Raw genomic sequence first — 16,731 nt, 5'->3', positions numbered from 1 at the left:
GGCGAGTTCCTGGGGGCCGCCCTTCCTTGGAGCACCGGACATGTCCGGTGCACACCGGACAGTCCGGTGAATTATAGCGGAGTGGCCTCTGGAAATTCCCGAAGGTGACGAGTTTCAAACCTGAGTCCTCTGGTGCACCGGACATGTCCGGTGGCACACCGGACAGTCCGGTGCGCCAGACCAGAGGAGCCTTCGGTTGCTCCTTTGCATTTTTGTTGAACCCAACACTTGGTCTTTTTATTGGCTAAGTGTGAACCTTTGACACCTGTATAACTTATACACTAGAGCAAACTAGTTAGTCCAAAGATTTGTGTTGGGCAATTCAACCACCAAAATTATTTAGGAACTAGGTGTAAGCCTAATTCCCTTTCAATCTCCCCCTTTTTGGTGATTGATGCCAACACAAACCAAAGCAAATATAGAAGTGCATAATTGAACTAGTTTGCATAATGTAAGTGTAAAGGTTGCTTAGAATTGAGCCAATATAAATACTTACTGGATATGCATGGATTGTTTCTTTCTTATATAACATTTTGGACCACGCTTGCACCACATGTTTTGTTTTTGCAAAATCTTTTGTAAATCTTTTCAAAGTTCTTTTGCAACTAGTCAAAGGTAAGTGAATAAGAGTTTGCAAAGCATTTTCAAGTTTTGAAATTTGTCCTTTGTTTCAAATGCTTTTCGTTTGACTAAACAAAACTCCCCCTAAATGAAACCATCCTCTTAGTGTTCAAGAGGGTTTTGATGATTCAAATTGAAATACTACTTTCTCCCCCTTTTGAACACAATAGGATACCAATTGATAAATACTCTTGGAAAACACTAAGTTTTTGAAATTGGTGGTGGTGCGGTCCTTTTGCTTTGGGCTCATACTCTCTCCCCCTTTGGCATGAATCGCCAAAAACGGAATTATTAGAGCCCTCGAAGTAATGTCTTCCTCTTTGGTCATAAACAAAGTGAGTTAAGATTATACCAAAGATGAAGTCCTTTTGTTCTCTCCCCCAAAGATGGAGAGTGGCTTGGAGCGACGGCGAAGGATGGGTTGCGGAGTGGAAGCCTTTGTCTTCGCCGAAAACTCCAATTTCCTTTCAATATACCTATGACTTGATTTGAAATAGACTTGGAAACACATTAGTCATAGCATATAAAAGAGATATGATCAAAAGTATATGAATGAGCTATGTGTGCAATCTAACAAAAGAAGTTGCGGGAATCAAGAATATTGAGCTCATGCCTAAGTTTGGTAAAAGTTTGTTCATCAAGTGGCTTGGTAAAGATATCGGCTAATTGATCTTTAGTATTAATGTAAGCAATCTCGATATCTCCCTTTTGTTGGTGATCCCTAAGAAAATGATACCGAATGGCTATGTGCTTAGTGCGGCTATGCTCGACGGGATTGTCGGCCATTTTGATTGCACTCTCATTATCACATAGCAAAGGAACTTTGGTTAATTTGTAACCGTAGTCCCGCAGGGTTTGCCTCATCCATAGTAATTGCGCGCAACAATGACCTGCGGCAATGTACTCGGCTTCGGCGGTTGAAAGAGCGACCGAATTTTGCTTCTTTGAAGCCCAAGACACCAAGGATCTCCCCAAGAACTAGCAAGTCCCTGATGTGCTCTTCCTGTTAATCTTACACCCCGCCCAATCGGCATCCGAATAACCAATCAAATCAAATGTGGATCCCCGAGGGTACCAAAGCCCAAACTTAGGAGTATAAGCCAAATATCTCAAGATTCGTTTTACGGCCGTAAGGTGGGATTCCTTAGGGTCGGATTGGAATCTTGCACACATGCAAACGGAAAGCATAATGTCCGGTCGAGAAGCACATAAATAGAGTAAGGAACCTATCATCGACCAGTATACCTTTTGATCCACGGACTTACCTCCCGTGTCGAGGTCGAGATGCCCATTGGTTCCCATGGGTGTCTTGATGGGCTTGGCATCCTTCATCCCAAACTTGCTTAGAATATCTTGAGTATACTTCGTTTGGCTAAGGAAGGTGCCCTCTTGGAGTTGCTTCACTTGAAATCCTAAGAAATACTTCAACTCTCCCATCATAGACATCTCGAATTTCTGTGTCATGATCCTACTAAATTCCTCACAAGTAGATTCGTTAGTAGACCCAAATATGATATCATCAACATAAATTTGGCATACAAACAAATCATTGTCAAGAGTTTTAGTGAATAGAGTAGGATCGGCCTTGCCGACTTTGAAGCATTAGCGATAAGGAAATCTCTAAGGCATTCATACCATGCTCTTGGGGCTTGCTTGAGCCCATAAAGCGCCTTAGAGAGCTTATAGACATGGTTAGGGTACTTACTATCTTCAAAGCCGGGAGGTTGCTCAACATAGACCTCTTCCTTGATTGGTCCATTGAGGAAAGCACTTTTCACGTCCATTTGATAAAGCTTAAAGCCATGGTAAGTAGCATAGGCTAATAATATGCGAATTGACTCAAGCCTAGCTACGGGTGCATAGGTTTCACCGAAATCCAAACCTTCGACTTGGGAGTATCCTTTGGCCACAAGTCGAGCTTTGTTCCTTGTCACCACACCATGCTCATCTTGCTTGTTGCGGAAGACCCATTTGGTTCCTACAACATTTTGGTTAGGACGTGGAACTAAGTGCCATACCTCGTTCCTTGTGAAATTGTTGAGCTCCTCTTGCATCGCCACCACCCAATCCGAATCTTGTAGTGCTTCCTCTACCCTGTGTGGCTCAATAGAGGAAACAAACGAGTAATGCTCACAAAAATGTGCAACACGAGATCTAGTAGTTACCCCCTTATGAATGTCGCCGAGGATAGTGTCGACGGGGTGATCTCGTTGGATTGCTTGGTGGACTCTTGGGTGTGGCGGCCTTGGTTCTTCATCCTCCTTGTCTTCATCATTTGCATCTCCCCCTTGATCGTTGCCGTCATTTTGAGGTGGCTCATCCTTTTGATCTTCTCCTTCATCAACTTGAGCCTCGTCCTCATCTTGGGTTGGTGGAGATGCTTGAGTGGAGGAGGATGGTTGATCTTGTGCATTTGGAGGCTCTTTGGATTCCTTAGGACACACATCCCCAATGGACATGTTCCTTAGCGCTATGCATGGAGCCTGTTCTTCACCTATCTCATCAAGATCAACTTGCTCTACTTGAGAGCCGTTAGTCTCATCAAACACAACGTCACAAGATACTTCAACAAGTCCTGAGGACTTGTTAAAGACTCTATATGCCCTTGTGTTTGAGTCATATCCTAGTAAAAAGTCTTCTACAGTTTTAGGAGCAAATTTAGATTTTCTACCTCTTTTAACAAGAATAAAGCATTTGCTACCAAAAACTCTAAAATATGAAATGTTGGGCTTTTTACCGGTTAGGAGTTCATAGGATGTCTTCTTGAGGATTCGGTGAAGATATAACCGGTTGATGGCGTAGCAGGCGGTGTTGACCGCCTCGGCCCAAAACCGATCCGAAGTCTTGTACTCATCAAGCATGGTCCTTGCCATGTCCAATAGAGTTCGATTCTTCCTCTCCACTACACCATTTTGTTGAGGGGTGTAGGGAGAAGAGAACTCATGCTTGATGCCCTCTTCCTCAAGAAAGCCTTCAATTTGAGAGTTCTTGAACTCCGTCCCGTTGTCGCTTCTTATTTTCTTGATCCTTAAGCCGAACTCATTTTGAGCCCGTCTTACGAATCCCTTTAAGGTCTCTTGGGTTTGAGATTTTTCCTGTAAAAAGAATACCCAAGTGAAGCGAGAATAATCATCCACAATAACTAGACAGTACTTACTCCCGCCGATGCTTATGTAAGCAATCGGGCCGAATAGGTCCATGTGTAGGAGCTCCAGTGGCTTGTCGGTCGTCATGATGTTTTTGTGTGGATGATGGGTACCAACTTGCTTCCCTGCTTGACATGCGCTACAAATCCTGTCTTTCTCAAAATGAACATTTGTTAATCCTAAAATGTGTTTCCCCTTTAGAAGCTTATGAAGATTCTTCATCCCAACATGGGCTAGTCGGCGGTGCCAGAGCCAACCCATGTTAGTCTTAGCAGTTAAGCAAGTGTCGAGTTCAGCTCTATCAAAATCTACCAAGTATAGCTGACCCTCCAACACTCCCTTAAATGCTATTGAATCATCACTTCTTCTAAAGACAGTGACACCTGCATCAGTGAATAGACAGTTGTAGCCCATTTGACATAATTGTGAAACGGAAAGCAAATTGTAATCTAAAGAATCTACAAGAAAAACATTGGAAATAGAATGGTCAGGAGATATAGCAATTTTACCAAGACCTTTGACCAAACCTTGATTTCCATCCCCAAATGTGATAGCTCGTTGGGAATCTTGGTTTTTCTCGTAGGAGGAGAACATCTTCTTCTCCCTTGTCATGTGGTTTGTGCACCCGCTGTCGAGTATCCAACTTGAGCCCCCGGATGCATAAACCTACAAAACAAGTTTAGTTCTTGATTTTAGGTACCCAAATGGTTTTGGGTCCTTTGGCATTAGACACAAGAACTTTGGGTACCCAAACACAAGTCTTTGACCCCTTGTGCTTGCCCCCAACATACTTGGCAACTACCTTGCCGGATTTGTTAGTAAGCACATAAGAAGCATCAAAAGTTTTAAAAGAAATATTATGATCATTTGATGCAATAGGAGTTTTCTTTCTAGGCAACTTGGCACGGGTTGGTTGCCTAGAGCTAGATGTCTCACCCTTATACATAAAAGCATGGTTAGGACCAGAGTGAGACTTCCTAGAATGGATTTTCCTAATTTTGTCCTCGGGATAACTGGCAGGGTATAAAATGTAACCCTCGTTATCCTGAGGCATGGGAGCCTTGCCCTTAACAAAATTTGACAATCTTTTAGGAGGGGCACTAATTTTGACATTGTCTCCCCTTTGGAAGCCAATGCCATCCTTAATGCCAGGGCGTCTCCCATTATAAAGCATGCTACGAGCAAATTTAAATTTCTCATTTTCTAAGTTGTGCTCGGCAATTTTAGCATCTAGTTTAGCTATATGATCATTTTGTTGCTTAATTAAAATCATGTGATCATGAATAGCATCAACATCAATATCTCTACATCTAGTACAAATAGTGACATGCTCAATGGTAGATGTAGAGGGTTTGCAAGAATTAAGTTCAACAATCTTAGCATGTAGTATATCATTCTTATCTCTAAGATCGGAAATTGTAACTTTGCAAACATCAAGATCTTTAGCCTTAGCAATCAAATTTTCATTTTCTACTCTAAGGCTAGTAAGAGAAATGTTCAATTCTTCAATCCTAGCAAGCAAATCATCATTATTATCTTTAGGATTGGGAATCGAAACATTACAAACATGTGAATCAACCTTAGCATTTAAACTGGCATTCTCATTCCTAAGGTTGTCAATCATCTCACGGCAAGTGCTTAGCTCACTAGATAGTTTTTGACATTTTTCTACTTCCAGAGCATAAGCATTTTTGACCTTAACATGTTTCTTGTTTTCTTTAATTAGAAAATCCTCTTGGGAATCCAAAAGGTCATCTTTTTCATGAATAGCACTAATCAATTCATTTAATTTTTCTTTTTGTTCTATGTTAAGATTGGCAAAAAGAGAACGCAAGTTATCTTCCTCATCACTAACATTATCATCACTAGAGGATTCATATTTAGTGGAGGATCTTGATTTTACCTTCTTTTTGTCGTCCTTTGCCATGAGGCACTTGTGGCCGACGTTGGGGAAGAGGAGTCCCTTGGTGACGGCGATGTTGGCGGCGTCCTCGTCGTCGGAGGAGTCGCTTGAGCTTTCGTCAGAGTCCCACTCCCGACAAACATGGGCATCGCCGCCCTTCTTCTTGTAGTACCTCTTCTTCTCCTTTCTTCTCCCCTTCTTGTCGTCGCCCCTGTCACTATCACTTGATAATGGACATTTAGCAATGAAGTGACCGGGCTTACCACACTTGTAGCAAACTTTCTTGGAGCGGGACTTGTAGTCTTTCCCTCTCCTTTGCTTGAGGATTTGGCGGAAGCTCTTGATGACGAGCGTCATTTCCTCATTGTCGAGCTTGGAGGCGTCTATTGGTTGTCGACTTGTTGTAGTCTCCTCCTTCTTCTCCTCCGTCGCCTTGAATGCGACGGGTTGAGCTTCGGATGTGGATGGATCATCAAGCTCGTTGATCTTCCTCGAGCCTTCGATCATGCACTCAAAACTTACAAAATTCCCGATAACTTCCTCGGGGGTCATTTTAGTATATCTAGGATTACCACGAATTAATTGAACTTGAGTGGGGTTAAGGAAAATGAGAGATCTTAGAATAACCTTAATCATTTCGTGGTCGTCCCACTTCGTGCTCCCGAGGTTGCGCACTTGGTTCACCAAGGTCTTGAGCCGGTTGTACATGTGTTGTGGCTCTTCCCCTTTGCGAAGCCGGAACCGACCGAGCTCCCCCTCGATCGTTTCCCGCTTGGTGATCTTTGTGAGCTCATCTCCCTCGTGCGCGGTTTTGAGCACATCCCAAACCTCCTTGGCGCTCTTCAACCCTTGAACTTTGTTATACTCCTCTCTACTTAAAGATGCGAGGAGTATTGTTGTTGCTTGAGAGTTGAAGTGCTCGATTTGGGCCACCTCATCCTCATCATAGTCTTTATCCCCTATGGACGGTACCTGTGCACCAAACTCAACAACATCCCATATACTTTTGTGGAGTGAGGTTAGATGAAATTGCATTAAATCACTCCACCTAGCATAATCTTCACCATCAAAAGTTGGTGGTTTGCCTAACGGAACGGAAAGTAAAGGTGCATTTTTAGAAATGCGAGGGTAATGTAGGGGAATCTTACTAAACTTCTTACGCTCTTGGCGTTTAGAAGTTACGGAGGGTGCATCGGAGTCGGAGGTCGATGTTGATGAAGTGTCGGTCTCGTAGTAGACCACTTTCCTCATCCTTTTGTGCTTGTCCCCTCTCTGATGTGGCTTGTGGGAGGAAGATCTTTCCTTCTTCTCTTTGTGGTGCGAAGAAGATTTCTTCTCCTTCCCTTTGTTGGAGGAGCTCTTCTTCTTCTCTTTCCTCTTGGTGCGGGACTCTTCCGATGAAGTGCTCCCATGGCTTGTAGTGAGCTTTTCGCCGGTCTCCATCTCCTTCTTGGCGTGATCTCCCGACATCACTTCGAGCGGTTAGGCTCTAATGAAGCACCGGGCTCTGATACCAATTGAAAGTCGCCTAGAGGGGGGGTGAATAGGGCGAAACTGAAATTCTCAAAAATAATCACAACTACAAGCCGGGTTAGCGTTAGAAATATAAACGAGTCCGCGAGAGAGGGAGCAAAACAAATCGCAAGCAAATGAAGAGTGTGACACGCGGATTTGTTTTACCGAGGTTCGGTTCTTGCAAACCTACTCCCCGTTGAGGAGGCCACAAAGGCCGGGTCTCTTTCAACCCTTCCCTCTCTCAATCGGTCCCTCGGACGAGTGAGCTTCTCTTCTCAAATTACTTGGGAATCAAACTTCCCACAAGGGCCACCACACAATTGGTGCCTCTTGCCTCAATTACAAGTGAGTGTTTGATCACAAGAAAGAATCAAGAAAGAAGGAAGCAATCCAAGCGCAAGAGCTCGAAAGAACACAAGCAAATCTCTCTCTCTAGTCACTAGGGCGTTGTGTGGAATATAGAGAGGATTTGATCTCTTTGGTGTGTCTAGAATTGAATGCTAGAGCTCTTGTAGTAGTTGGGAAGTAGAGAACTTGGATACCATGAATGGTGGGGTGGTTGGGGTATTTATAGCCCCAACCACCAAACTTGACCGTTGGCTGGGTTGTCTGTTCGATGGCGCACCGGACAGTCCAGTGCACACCGGACAGTCCGGTGCCCCCGCCACGTCACCAGTGCCGTTGGAAATCGACCGTTGGAGTTCTGACTTCTGGGCCTGCCTTAATGTCCGGTGGTGCACCGGACACTCCACGTCACCAGTGCCGTTGGAAATCGACCGTTGGAGTTCTGACTTCTGGGCCTGCCTTAATGTCCGGTGGTGCACCGGACACGTACTGTAGAGTGTCCGGTGCGCCAGCATGGGCGTGCCTGCCCTCTGCGCGCGCTGGCGCGCAATAAATGCGCTGCAGGTAGCCGTTGGCGCCTGAAGTAGCCGTTGCTCCGCAGATGCACCGGACAGTTCGGTGCACACCGGACAGTCCGGTGAATTATAGCGGAGCGGCTGGAATGAAAACCCGAGGCTGGCGAGTTCCTGGGGGCCGCCCTTCCTTGGAGCACCGGACATGCCCGGTGCACACCGGACAGTCCGGTGAATTATAGCGGAGTGGCCTCTGGAAATTCCCGAAGGTGACGAGTTTCAAACCTGAGTCCTCTGGTGCACCGGACATGTCCGGTGGTTCCTGGGGGCCGCCCTTCCTTGGAGCACCGGACATGTCCGGTGCACACCGGACAGTCCGGTGAATTATAGCGGAGTGGCCTCTGGAAATTCCCGAAGGTGACGAGTTTCAAACCTGAGTCCTCTGGTGCACCGGACATGTCCGGTGGCACACCGGACAGTCCGGTGCGCCAGACCAGAGGAGCCTTCGGTTGCTCCTTTGCATTTTTGTTGAACCCAACACTTGGTCTTTTTATTGGCTAAGTGTGAACCTTTGACACCTGTATAACTTATACACTAGAGCAAACTAGTTAGTCCAAAGATTTGTGTTGGGCAATTCAACCACCAAAATTATTTAGGAACTAGGTGTAAGCCTAATTCCCTTTCACTAACAGGACGGGGACCAGGCCAAAAAACTAGACTAAAACTTTCCAAGTCATCAGCGAGAAATGCTTGGCACAATTGAAACTATCAGCACCAAAGCCACCAAAGAACGCAATCACAAGACGTTAAAGGGAATTATCTGAATAGATATTAATTAAAGTATTTAATTAAATATAGTTATATTTTAAAATTTTCCAAATATTAGTATACGTATATATATTCTAATTTTTGTGTGTCTAAATATATATACTCTAAATTTTGTACATCGCAATTAATTAAAGTTTAATATAGTGATTGGTAATAAATGATCCATAACTCTATTGTAATATGCCAACCAAAGTCTAAAAAGACAAAGAATATAAGATGAAATATTCGTTGAATGACCAATCGATCCATAAAACGTCAAACTTAATTTACTTGCAGATGTTGATATCCGAACTGCACCCCCTTTATGATTCATCCTATCGTTTGGCTAGGCAGCTGTCGATTGGCGCTGACCACCTGACTTGTCTTTATTATAGTCCCATAACTAAAGTCCAAAGAAGGTGATCACTGAAGTAGTAGAATGAGCGCAGCAACTTATATACATACTACATCAGATCTCGTGGATAATAAAATCTATAAATTTCAACTAAAGTTGTCACCTGATAGTTGGTGTGTACAACAAATTTGACATTTACTCGAGTAGGTTGACGAATTTTCATGGATCATTGAGGCTAGTTGGATTTTTGAATTATCTCAAAAATTTGTTAGCTGCCTCATGAATTGAGTCATTATATAAAAGTTGAATCTCATCAGTCGGATATTCATCGTTATATCGTCTTTATTATTTTAGTATTGTTCTTGTGTCACAACTTTAGTTCAATATATTAATTAGCTAGAAAATGGACTCATGCACTAAGACAATTTGTAAAGATCTAGAATTTTTATTTCATGCTGAGTGCTTAAACTTGATAACAATATACAATATTATTTTATCATACAGTATTGATGAATTGGTCGGCCCCTCTTCTATCATAATCCTGGCTCCGCCCTTGTGGGGACCACTACTTTCGCTTTTACAAATCCACGAGCAGATGGAGCCATTCCACCGTGGTGCTTCTATGTGACCATTGTTATGAATATTAACCTTCTAAGCAGTTGCTACTGCTCGAGTTGTCATGCCCAATGGTCGTGTCCTTTGCAGGTCTCCACTTTAGGTGCGACACGTCCGATAGACTCCCAATGGTGGTGTCCTTTGCAGGTCTTCACTTTAGGTGGGACACGTCCCATAGACTGCTCTCCTGTGTATATACTCAAACAATAAAGAATCTCTCAGTTGTTCATTTCAATAGTTCAACAGCAGTTACTTTATCAACCATATCCATCTTTAACACAGCAAATCGGGTAAAACATTAATGTTCGCAATCTCGATAAGCTAAAACATTGTCAGAGACGATAGCATAGCGTCACCCCTAACAGGACGGGGACCAGGCCAAAAAACTAGACTAAAACTTTCCAAGTCATCAGCGAGAAATGCTCGGCACAATTGAAACTATCAGCACCAAAGCCACCAAAGAACGCAATCACAAGACGTTAAAGGGAATTATCTGTATTTTGCTACGGTTTATATATATTATATGAATAGATATTAATTAAGGTATTTAATTAAATATAGTTATATTTTAAAATTTTCCAAATATTAGTATGCGTGTATTTAAATTATTGCTCCTTTTAAACACAAACAAACTCAGTGTTTGTCTATGACGGGCTGGAAACGAGTCAGACACGACTCGATGTGGCTCTGAGGTAAAACGGCTCGAGCGGCTCGCCAGTACACCGAGCTATTAAAAATAGGCTCGACTCGGATCCGGCTCGCGAGCCTGTCCCACATGCTGGGCTTTGGGCGGTTGCAGCCTTATGGGCTTATTTGTATTGGGCCACTGATACATACGCACGCGCTGGGCTTGGCTCGTGAGCCAGCTCACGAGCTTGTGCGAGCTAGCTCGGCTCGAGAATTTTTCGAGCTTGCAAAACTGACTCGGCTCGACTCGTCCACAGCTCACGAGCCGGCTCAAGCCTACCCGAGCCACAACGAGCTCGAGCCAGCTCGCCGAGCCTGAACTTTTTTTACAGCCCATTGACGGGCGGGCGCGAGTTCGAGTACCACCCCCACACCAATTTTTTGCCAGCGGACGCAGAGAGCAAGCAGCGATCGCAGGAGGCAACGCACGAAGGGAGATTCTCAATAAATATAGTAAGGGATAGTTTGCGAACAACATTTTCCCAAGAGATTTCAATTTTCGTTTGGGAAAATGAACTAATTTCACTTGAGAAAATAAAAATCCCTTGGAAAAATGGTGTTACCAAACTAGCCCTAAAGAAATGAAAACAGGCCAGAGGAAGTGGGTTTCGAAATATACATAGCACAGACTAAAGGCAAATTTGAGGTCGAAATAACGTCAAAACCCACTTTGGCTGCACTCCGATTGGATCTATAGAAGCAGGCGGCGTCAAACTGATGACTACTAGATGTGACAGTAGCATATTTGGTCTGGATGACCAACATGACTTGAATGTAGATTGTAGACAGCACTTCCTCAGTTGCGTGGATTGCTGCACAACACTGCAATTTCCAAAATTATCAGACTAAACATAGTACGTGAGGAATTACAGCACCATAATTATTTGCTTCTAAAAGTGACAGTTGTCCAAGAATTTATCAGTACTGATATAACATTAAAGTAGAGCCTTAAAGTGTGAAGATGTTATTTGCCAGCAATAGATACGAAAAATGAGGGATTTAGTATCATTTTCAACATCTAGCAGAGATTGTGAATCGTTTATAATAATTGGTGTAGTCCACATGGTTATCAAAAGAAAGCAAGTGTTCAAGGTTTCAAGTGGATAATCAATTCAATATGATTGTGCGTCAAATTGTTTCTGCATAAAAAGTGCCTAATACTGTGAGATGGTACCTTTATATTTACACTACCAACTTAGAGTCAAGTGCCGCCACAACATTTGCCTCTCCAGGGTCCTGATTTGGAACAGATTGCTCAGCGTTTTATATTTTATATAATACAAAGGACAAGTTTTGATTACATTAAACTTACCTCCATTCCCCATTTGATGTAGTCAGGCGACTCGCAGGCCTTGTATTCATCAACTAGGCTCTCTATTATCTCTCGAGATTCATCAAATTCAGATAGATCATTGTCCTGCATAAAGAGATCAGAGATCAGTATGTTGCACAAAAGATTGAAATCATCCACAAGGTTGTACATTGTTGACAGTGCTGTTCTCAAGAAAAAAATACATATGTATGTCATTTTATTTAAGAAAACATGTGAGCAATCATAGTGACATGGTATCTAAATTTCTTTGCAACTGCAAGATCAGAATCAGTTGTTGACATAAGAAAGGTTACTGAACTTGACCACACCAACTTAACAGGGAATAGATTACTTGACCAAACAACAGCTATGTAAACAGCTCAAAATATGCATATGCACTAAACAATTCAAGTCAATGAGCTAGGAAATTCAAAACACTGAAATATGTTCTTACCGCAAACATTGGGAACTTCCTGTAGTTGTCAAGAAAAGCCTGCTTTTTCCTTAGCTTTTCATATTGTCCCAGGCATTTGCTGAATAAATGACGGATGCTTGTATGATTTGCTAACATCAGACCACTAACCTGTAGCACATTGTCATTTAGTACAGCATTATCCATTTTTTCAAAATAAATAAAAGACTGAAATCCAACAAAGGTTAGGGAGGGAGGGAAGGTAGGAAGAGATCGTTTTACCCTGTGGGTTGTTTGAACATAAGGGGATTTTCTTGACAAAGCAACCTGTTGCAATTGAAATGTTTACAAATTTTAATGCCAGCCAATGGAACAAAAAAAATAGTTGTCCGATAACCTGAATGGTTGCAAAAAAAAGGGATAACCTGAATGCTTGCAGGTGCCCAGTCTATAAAGTTAACAAGCTTCCTTTCGCGTATTCTTTGCAGGCTCTCGTGAACCTGAATCCATGACAGGATCAAATAAAATAAGACAGCGAACAAATAATTTCATGGTACACAAAATAAAACAATATCAAACCATATTTTACTTCAACTAAAAGTTATTAACTAACAAATAACCTGTATGTACAAGAACCCATTTACAAATTTGTAGTTAAAGTTCATGACATTGTCGGCCAATACATGTTATATAGGAGCGTATAAGGAGAAAGGTGGATACAAATGTGCTTTGTTTGAAGTATCAATGAAACAACACATCTTAAAATTACATATGTTTCCAGCAACTTCCTGTAGAAAAATGGACAGAGAATGCACGGTCAGACACTGCCATGTTTTATTGTGACTTCTTGATTCAAAATGTCACATGGCCATTCCATGTAACTCCTAAGTCATTACACATCAGCACTTGGCACATTTTAGTCCATGATGTCATCATTCGATTTGACCAAGATATATCCACACTTCAGAAAAAAAATCACTTAACAAAACTGTACCTGTGTAGGGTCCACCTCCCCTTGAATGATGTTCAATATGGAGATGTATTTAGCCTGGCTAGCTTCTTTTGTTCGAGCATATGATGACACCATTATATTCTTTGTCTGCAATATTTCATAACTAAAGGATTCAAACTTCATGAAGACTTAAAGAGTTAACCACCCTTCCTACAGCAACAGGTAATACCTGCAGAAGTCTTCTCATAACATCCAATACCGTCGTTTTGCGTATCATGTTAACCTGCCACATAGTAGATCCAATATATTGTGAACTGAATGGTTCAGTGATTGCCGCCCAAAACAAACATCAATTTAACTAGTTTCTCTAATTATTTTGTTGAAGTGCCACAATGGACAAGCACAAGTAACTAAAGATTGCACAAAGGCTGCAAAATGTGACAAAACATGACATGAACCAATGTAACAGCTGAAGAAGAATATATCGAATTACCTGGCGCTCGACAGTCAACGGAGTATAACCTGTCATCAAAAAATGACACCTTGGAGTGGGAATCAAGGAGGCAAGAAGGCCAACCAGATCATTGTTCATATATCCAGGATACCTTAAAGTAGTTGTGCTTGCAGACATAACCGTGGAGACCAAAGAGTTTGTTTGTGCAAACGTAGGATTTGATAGATGAAGGCGCTCGACGGCAATCCTATTAAGAGCCGTATTGTCAAGAACAACCACACAGTCAGCATTCAGTGTCAGCCGCTTCAGAGTCAAAAGTGAGTTGTAAGGTTGGACGACAACATCACTTGTTTCCACCTGATTTGGGAAAACACTATATGTCTGCACAAGCTTTTTACTGTATCGATCATTCAGTGTCTCCAATAGATAAGAACCCATACCTAAATGAACATGGGCAACAGGACAAATTAGACAAATGGCAGGAGAATAACCGTTTAAATGTTTCATAATAACAAGTAAGCACCACAAAATACTCCGAGTACAATATGTAGAATCAACAGAGAAATGGGAGAATAGAAAAAAATGCAAATAAAGAAAATGAAAATATGAGAGCCAGATAACCAACCTGAACCAGTTCCACCAGCAATAGAGTGGCACAGGACAAAACCCTCAAGGCTATCACTTCCATCAGCTTCTCTGTCAACCATGTCCATGATATCATCAACAAATTGTTCACCCTATGAAAATATAAAAAGGCATTTGAGCATTTTCCAAAACGAGAAAAGGAGCAATTGGCCTAGTGACAAAACAAGCAAGTCTACAAAGCCTACGATTGGTTTCGACCAGTGGAACCTAAGGTGCAAACAGATATACACAGCGCAACTCTACCTGATGATACCCACTGGCCCAGTTGTTCCCGGCACCACCACCGTGCTCAGCAACAAATATGTTCTCATGGTTGTACAGGTTCCTGTACTCGCTGTTCTGAATCCCATTGATCACTCTCGGCTCCAGGTCAATAAGCAGAGACCTGGGTATGAAGTGCTGATCATCAGCCTGGTAAAAGAAGACATCCTTCCTGTCGCCCCCCTGCAGTTAGAGCTGGCTCTTGTTTAATTTAGCCTTCCCATATAAACAGCAATGGCAAATACTGCATCCTACCAGTACAGACGGAAACATAAGTGTTACAGTGGGTGCTTTTAAGGGCTGCACAATTATAGGTTCGAGAAACAGTTTCCAGCAACCAGCATAATGAAGCACATGACACATGGGTGTTGTAGCCTTGTAGGTTCAAATGTTCATTCAGTTTCTAGTGTGGAGTTCTCATTAATTACAACTAAATCTAACACTAGAAATAACGTGTTGACATTTGACGGAAAGCTGAATTCCGTACCCATCCACCAATACCAATAGAAACCTCTAAAGTTCTCACAGTGACATAAGCATGACTTGTGAGAATCCTACGAGTACGAGCCCTAAAACGGAGGTCCTAAGACGAGCCACCTGGCCTTGCCGCCATTTCCACAAACAGCACAGATCAGAGCACCCGCGGCGCTGATCTCGAACAACCACCGCGGCCAGCGCGTGAGAAGCACTCGAACAGGTCACGCACGCTTAGACGGGGATGGGGGCGTGGGACGTACCTGAGTGGCGAAGTCCTCGAGGAGGCCGTCCTTGCCGATGCCGTGCTCGAGGCAGAGCTGCTTCCAGAACTCCATCCCGATCTGGTTCCCGCATTGCCCCACCTGGATCGTGATGATCTCGCGCGGCATCTTTTTCCCCTGCTCTGGCAGCGGCGGGAGGGGGGTAGGGTTAGGGTGATGCGAGGCTAGGGTCAACCGGGGCCGGAGGGAGGGAGCACGGCCGGTGGCGACGCCGGCGGAAGGTAGGATTTGTGGGGTTTGCTTGGTTTGGACGCGAGCGCACGCCAACAGCCACTGCGAGTGCGATTGGTGGCGGTGGGAGCGGGGAGGTGACGGCTGAGGGGAAGCGGAAGCGGGAGAGGACGGACCCGGCGGAGATTTTGGAGGAAAGAAACTAAATGGGCGCAATTTCCGAATTTTCAGACGGTTTAAAGTGCGTTTGGTTTCATCATGGGGTGAGGCTCGTCACACGATCAAAAAAGCATCTAAATTGGTTTTGTTTTCATATTGTCAAGGTGCAAACGAAAATCAACGATCGAAATACGGAGTTATTGGTTATTCAAAAATGATCGAAAACGATAAACTATTTTCGAAAAGACAAATATTTTATACTTTTCACAAATACATAATAAAATAGTATATTATCTATTTTTCAAGATATTAAAATACACAAATAACCTTTTTCGTCATTCATATTATTCAGAGTAATTAAAACATTTGTTTTTCTCTTCTTCATTCACTTGAACACAACAAAAGTTTGTAACTTGCAAAAATTATACGCTAAATGTATCTCATATTATATAGAAACGGTAAAAAACGGTGCCATCATGACTCAAAAACGGAAAATACAAAAATGGTCGGAAAACTAGTCAAATTGTTTTTGTATTGTTTCTAATACGAATACGAAAATGGTTTGTGATAGCGTCCTAAAGGGACATGTCTCTTCCAACCCTCTCAAGTGATTCTAAAGATCAAATTTGAGGCATTTCTTTTTGCTCAACTCAATCCAGGAGACTGGAATCTCCGCAAGGCACTCCATAGACTCGTAGCCTCTTGGTAGCCTTTATAATCAATAGGAGTTCACAACTCCAAGCGCGAGAGCACAAGATCGCATCAACACACTCTTCTCTATCACACTCACACAAGGCACTATCACAAACCACTCTAGAATGGATATCATTTGCTCGATTCTCTCTATTTGGCACTTGGGAGGCTTTTGATCTTTTGGAGTGTTGCTCTAGCTTGTATGAGTTATTTCTCAGTTGTTGAGTATTGAATGGACTGGTTGGAGTTGTATTCATAGCCCCCCAACCATCCAAATAGTCGTTGGGTACAATCCCCCAAATTTGCACTTTCCTCGAGTGCACCGAGCCACCAACAGTATAGGACCGATGCACCACCGAACCTCTGTCAGGCTGTGAAATCAGTAGTTGTTCTAACGGAAGGCCGCCT

General features: G+C 42.9%; 1 protein-coding gene across 2 annotated transcripts; it reads right to left on the bottom strand.

The window, feature by feature from the left end:
* Window positions 1-9,629: 9,629 nt before the first annotated feature.
* Window positions 9,630-15,675, bottom strand: LOC542436 (gamma-tubulin 1). 2 transcript variants are annotated; one of them, NM_001111998.1, is given in 12 exon segments: window positions 9,630-10,006; window positions 11,681-11,742; window positions 11,819-11,923; window positions 12,273-12,401; window positions 12,513-12,557; window positions 12,656-12,730; window positions 13,225-13,329; window positions 13,412-13,465; window positions 13,676-14,076; window positions 14,262-14,373; window positions 14,525-14,725; window positions 15,280-15,636. In NM_001111998.1, coding segments are annotated over 11 exon segments (1,410 nt in total). In that variant the 5' UTR covers window positions 15,409-15,636; the 3' UTR covers window positions 9,630-10,006; window positions 11,681-11,688.
* Between the last annotated feature and the right edge of the window lie 1,056 nt (window positions 15,676-16,731).

This window comes from Zea mays, chromosome 8 (genome assembly GCF_902167145.1).
Source record: "Zea mays cultivar B73 chromosome 8, Zm-B73-REFERENCE-NAM-5.0, whole genome shotgun sequence".
NCBI classification, from domain to species: Eukaryota; Viridiplantae; Streptophyta; class Magnoliopsida; order Poales; family Poaceae; genus Zea; species Zea mays.
This window is presented reverse-complemented; position numbering and strand designations above follow the sequence as displayed.

What these genes read in the sequence shown, in the direction of transcription:
- LOC542436 (XM_008657216.4), bottom strand. Translation starts at nt 15,408, where the DNA reads ATGCCGCGCGAGATCATCACGATCCAGGTGGGGCAATGCGGGAACCAG. An exon ending in TCGAGGACTTCGCCACTCAG is followed by an intron (nt 14,726 to 15,279) that starts GTACGTCCCACG and finishes CTCTAACTGCAG; the next exon opens with GGGGGCGACAGGAAGGATGT. An exon ending in TGCTGGTGGAACTGGTTCAG is followed by an intron (nt 14,077 to 14,261) that starts GTTGGTTATCTG and finishes ATGTTCATTTAG; the next exon opens with GTATGGGTTCTTATCTATTG.